Source organism: Liolophura sinensis, chromosome 12 (assembly GCF_032854445.1).
Source record: "Liolophura sinensis isolate JHLJ2023 chromosome 12, CUHK_Ljap_v2, whole genome shotgun sequence".
NCBI classification, from domain to species: domain Eukaryota; kingdom Metazoa; phylum Mollusca; class Polyplacophora; order Chitonida; family Chitonidae; genus Liolophura; species Liolophura sinensis.
This window is the reverse complement of record NC_088306.1, coordinates 815858-821857: the sequence shown is the minus strand read 5'-3', so window position 1 is coordinate 821857 and position 6000 is coordinate 815858. Positions and strand designations below refer to the sequence as shown.

The 6000-nt window shown below is 39.7% G+C and overlaps 1 protein-coding gene across 1 annotated transcript; it reads left to right on the top strand.

The window, feature by feature from the left end:
• Positions 1-485: 485 nt before the first annotated feature.
• On the top strand, positions 486-3302 carry LOC135479305 (adenosine receptor A2b-like). The gene is made up of 2 exons (XM_064759128.1): positions 486-1308; positions 3109-3302. Exons 1-2 carry the CDS (start codon positions 486-488, stop codon positions 3300-3302), a joined length of 1017 nt encoding a protein of 338 aa, XP_064615198.1.
• The last annotated feature ends 2698 nt before the right edge of the window (positions 3303-6000 follow it).

The following is a 6000-nucleotide window of genomic DNA, read 5'->3' as shown; positions in this document are numbered from 1 at the left end:
ATGAACAGTTATTCCGACAACAAAAGAATGGAAATGACGAACGGAACTCTGATCTGATACCAGATAATGTCATCTGTATTACACTTGGACATCTATCACATGTTGTGTAGACATTTTGTCTTCGCGGACAAAAACATTTATAGTAATGCTGGCTAGTTATTTGTCTCCCTCATCAAACCCTAACTGACACATTGAGAGATCGAAGCGGTATTTCCTATCAGTAGTCAATATGCGGGCATTTTCTCTAAATCTCCTACTGAACAAGAGCGTGCGGACTGAAAACAACATACATTCTTGTAAGTTCACGATTTAAGCAAACTGAAAACAAGGACAACAAATGCTGTTTGTTGTTTCGCTGTAACTTTTGCCGACTGTTGGTGCTGAATGACAAATAGCATTGAATTTAAAACCAAGTGCCTTTTGGTAAAAGACAAACCCAAAACAATTTATTCATCAGTGGAGAGAGCAATACCATGTGCACCAAGATGGAAATGGAAAACGCTTCGTTCATAGCGGAGTACTCATTAAGCAACGTTACCGACGTAATGAATGACTCAAGGTGTCCAGAGCCGGGCGGTATCATATACATGGCCCTGGAATGCTATCCCGTGACCGTGGCCATTCTGGTCTCTAATATCGTCCTCTGCATCTTGGCAACTGTCATCATCTTCATGAATGTCCTGTCGGCCACGGCGGTCTATCTGAGGGACGAAGTGGACAATCCGTCCGACCTCCTCATCGCGTCACTGGCCATATCGGACACAGTTGTGGGAATGTTTCTAGTCTACCAGTCCGCCTACAATCTGGGTAACTGGCAGGTTTTCTTAGAGTGCCTGTTTCGTTACGGAATTCTGGCCTCCGCTAACATTTCCTCCATGTTCCACCTGTGTCTACTGACCATAGACAGGTATGTCAAGATAACTCGACCCTACCTGTACCCACGGGTCTTCACCAACAAGTTCGTCATCGGCATCTCGTTCGCGACATGGCTTCTGTCTCTCTTTCTCGGTTTTCTACCAATGCTTGGCTGGAATAAGGGCACCCCACTCTCACGACGGGCCCAATGTGGCTTCTATTTCGTCATGGACAGAGGGTATATACTCTTTCTGGACATCCTCTTTTACGCACCCGTCATCGTTAACATCTTTCTCTACGGTCACATGTTCAAAGTCGCCCAAAGGCACGCCAAGGTCATTGCCGCTCAGCAGAGCACGACGTCGGACATCGGACCTTCAAAAGGAACGCTGCAGTTTGCCAAAACCGTGTTCATTCTCATGGGGCTATACGTGGCCTGTTGGACACCGACAGGTCAGTATACTTTTTCAAACGCACAAGTTAACGTCAAGATTTTCTCATTGTTAAAGTGGGTACAACATGTCAAATGACAACTCTGAGGCCAGTACATTAAAACGTTACGCCACATAATGATTACTTGCAAGTCAGTTTACAAGAACTTTTTCAAAAACTTTTATAATGATCAACACTTAAGGGTGCTAATTTGACACTAAGATATTGTAAGATTTCCTTTAAGTCTTATTTATAAATTTATAACACTTTCGAAAAATGGTAATTCAACATTATAAATGCTTTTCCGCCATTGTCTAAAAAGCATATCTGCTGAAAGATCGTGTAGATAACACTCATTACGTCTAAAGTGCGCACTGTGATAACGGTGATAACAGTGATAACTGGTGGTGTGGGCGTATAGGTTACTCAAGACAAGTGGGCACTGTGATAACAGTGATAACTACGATAACTGATGATATGGGCGTATAGGTTACTCAAGATAAGTACGTACTGTAATAACAGTGATAACTGGTGATATGGGCGTATAGGTTACTCAAGACAGGTGCGCACTGTGATAGCAGTGATAACTCCGATATCTGGTGATGTAGACGTATAGGATACTCAAGACAAAATCGCACTGTGATAACAGTGATAACTGCGATAAATGGCGATTTGGGCATATAGCTTACTCAAGACAAGTGCGCACTGTGATAACAGTGATAACTGCGATAACTGGTGATGTGGGTTTATGGGTTACTCAAAACAAGTTCGCACTGTGATAACAGTGATAACTGGTGATATGGGCGTATAGGTTACTCGAGACAAGTGCGCACTGTGATAAAAGTGATAACTGGTGAGCTAGGCGTACAGGTTACTCAAGACAAGTGCGCACTGTGATAACAGTGATAACTGGTGGTGTGGGCGTATAGGTTACTCAAGACAAGTGCGCACTGTGATAAAAGTGATAACTGGTGATACGGACGTATAGGTTACTCAAGACAAGTGCGCACTGTGATAACAGTGATAACTGGTGATATGGGCGTATAGGTTACTCAAAACAAGTGCGCACTGTGATAACAGTGATAACTGGTGATGTGGGCGTATAGGTTACTCAAGACAAGTGCGCACTGTAATAACAGTGATAACTGGCGATAAGGGCGTATCGGTTACTCAGGACAAGTGCGCACTGTGATAACAGTGATAACTGCGATAACGGGTGATGTGGGCGTAAAAGTTTCTACTAAATGAACATGAACATTTAGAATAAAACTAAAACTGAGGTAAATTGACTCGAAGTTACGTGTGACAATTTGCACCCTCACCGCTGCTCTGAGCTTAATCTCCATGTTGAAGTATTTTATGTCATATCATAACAGGAGGTCTCCCTCCTTCACCACTGTTAGAACGGCTGGAATTAATCTTATCAACGTTATACATATATCATATCAGTATTAAGAGAGTGCGCCATTATTACCTTCCTGTTCTGATCCATTCTGGTGACCATTTATGTTTAGATTATTACAATTGTGTATATTCTGTTACATTTATATATTTGGTTGGTGTTTTACGCCGTACTCAAAAATATTTCACTTATACAGCGATGACCAGTATTGTGGTGGGAGGAAACCGGGCACAACCTGAGGTAAACCCATTATTCTGTTACAGGCGTGTTTGATTTGTTTCAGTTGTGTTATTCTGTTACAGGTGTGTCTGATTTGTTTCAGTAGTGTTATTTTGTTACAGGTGTGTTTGATTTGTTTCTGTTGTGTGTATTTCGTTGCAGGTGTTTTATTTGGTTACATATGTACTTATTTTTTGCAGGAATATTTATGTTCCTGGAGTACCACGACCACTTGGAATACATGAGCCTGGCTGACAAAGGCATGGTGATGATGTACCTCAGCGTGCTCGCCTACATTAACAGTCTGGTAAACCCAATTGTCTACGCCATCAAGATTCCGTACATCAAGAAGAAGTTTGGGCAGGTGTCGGACAAGATGTTGTGCCGTAAATAACGATCTACGGACAGATTTCGTTTCATCATTGAGCCTCTGTGTTACCTGGTAACTATCTCAACCAGTGATGTGGCGAGGGCCAAGGCTATGGAAGCGGTTGGATCCTATATAGCCTTACACACGGCTGAATGTGTTTTAAGAGGACAAAAATCTTGCTTATTTGTAATAAATTTACTTAACGGATCTCTTCCCAACATTGTGTACTTGCATAGTCGGAAAACGCACTGCGTCAGTTGCAAAATTTGTACTGGGTCTCTGGCGGGGAGGGAGAGGAGGAAGGGGGACGGGGTCATATATGTTAACATAATGTTGACATGTAGACGGGAATCAATTGATGCGCTGTTTCGAGGACTTTATTAGGAATGACTGATTAGGGTTTAACGTAACAATGGCAGTATTGTAGCAATATTGTGGCGATGTTAGTATGCGTATTAAAGTTACAGAGCCCGATTTTGCTAATCACCATATTTTAGATACCGATTTTTTTTTAACACAATCGGTTTTTCCGAGTTCCATATTCACTTAACGATGTCAGTAACTACATCGAAACATCGTGTTAATAAACCAAGAAGTTGTACATCCATAGGAAAGACTTTCCCAGTGTACTTCTTTCCCAAGTTGTAAATGCCACTCAAACATGTAATGTTCACACGTTATTGACTATGCTAGGATTTGAAAGCGAATTGTTAACAACTACTGATGTGGCAATAGTTATAGTCCTACATGTTCATCTATACCGGAATGACCGCACATTTTACATGACGTGGCGTAAAATCGAAACCACAAAGATGTGACAGAATTATAAAATATTTAAACGCCAATACCTGTACGAAAACGTGCTAACTGACAGGCATGCACACCCCTACACGTTGATTTTTGTAAGTACCAGTACGTATTAGTTAAAATATTGCTCATTATCCTGTCTGGATCATGATTAGAACTGCTTGTCAACATATCATAGTCTGTAAACTATTTTTTAAAAGTGTATTAAGCTTTTCATTAGACATTCTTTTCAGTTAAAAATATGAGGCTCTCGTGTCAAGATTCATACAGTATAGAGTGAGTCAGTGAGTGATAAGGGTTTAACGTCGCACTTAACAATTTTTTAGTCATATATCGACGAATGAGTCCTTAGAGTGGATTTAAAGTGCCTCCTTGTTCTTTTATCTTGTGCTGCCTCACTGAGACGACGGCAAGTATGCCGAACCATTATACTGATACGCCTCAACCAGTCGATGCACTATCCCCTTAATGCTTAAGGTCATAGGGGTGACCCGAACCAGGCTTGACCCTGGATCTACAGCTGCAGAGGCGAACACTCTACCAACTGAGCTGTTTTGGTCGGTAGGAGGCAGTATAGAAAAGGAACAATATTGCGTCCGTGATAATAAAATTTAAACCCCATGTTACACACTTGTGTTCAGAGCACCATTTGCCTGCCGGTTTTCAGTCTTGGCCTGCTTGACCGAAGTCAGCCAACATAAGATCTAGGGACTTTATCAAATGTTTTTCTGCTGACAATATTTTCACGCTGTTCAATTTTTTTTTTGAACTAGAAATTCACCCCAATGTTTTTGTTTGCTTTTCATATATACCTCCATTTTTTCTTTGGTCATTGAGCCGTTATTTTGGTTGCAGTGGCCAGACCCTTCTGGTTCTGATCCGGGCACAGGGATAAAAAAAATCCATAAATTTTCGAAAGCATTCTTCTACACTGACACACCGCCGACAGAAATGTGGAATATTTATCAAATGTGTACATTTGACTATGGTGGAGATTTCGCGCTCTTGGCTTGACGTCTCATTGTTGTGTAAGATAGCAAACTTGTCTATTAAATTGATCTTCTGTTAAAGAGACATTTTATTTTCCAGTTTCTTTCAGAAGCTATGAGATCTTGTTGTGATGTTTAAAGTTTCATGGCTTCAGTGAATCAGCTTATTTAAGATCTTTTGTTGTAGAGATTTTGTGTTTAACTCTATTGTTGTCATTTCAAATTATTTGTTAAATAAGATCTCTTGTTGTAGAGATTTTGTGTTTAACTCTATTGTTGTCATTTCGACTCATTTGTTAAATAAGATCCCTTGTTGTAGAGACTTTTTGTTTAACTCTATTGTTGTCATTTCGACTCATTTGTTAAATAAGATCTCTTGTTGTAGTGATTTTGTGTTTAACTCTATTGTTGTCATTTCGACTTATTTGTGAAATAAGATCTCTTGTTGTAGAGATTTTGTGTTTAACTCTATTGTTGTCATTTCGACTTATTTGTGAAATAAGATCTCTTGTTGTAGAGATTTTGTGTTTAACTCTATTGTTGTCATTTCGACTTATTTGTTAAATAAGATATTTTGTTCTGTAAATTTTGTGTCTAACTATATTGTTGTCATTTCGACTCATTTGTCAAATAAGAGGTTCTCTCGTAGAGATTTTGTGTTTAACGCTACTGCTGTTATTTCGAGTCACTTGTTAAATAACAGCCAGAGATTTTGTGTTTAACTCTACTGTTGTCATTTCAACTCATTTGTTAAATAAGATCTTATGTCGTAGACATTTTGTGTTTACGGTTGTCATTTCGACTCATTTGTTAAATAAGATCTTTTGTTGTAGAGATTTTGTGTTTAACTCTACTGTTGTTATTTCGACTCATTTGTTAAATAAGATATTCGGTCTTTGAGATTTAGTGTTTAACTCTACGGTTGT

Coding starts and splice junctions, on each gene's coding strand:
- LOC135479305 (XM_064759128.1), top strand. CDS start 486: ATGGAAATGGAAAACGCTTCGTTCATAGCGGAGTACTCATTAAGCAAC. Junction 1,309..3,108: donor GGCCTGTTGGACACCGACAG/GTCAGTATACTT, acceptor TATTTTTTGCAG/GAATATTTATGTTCCTGGAG.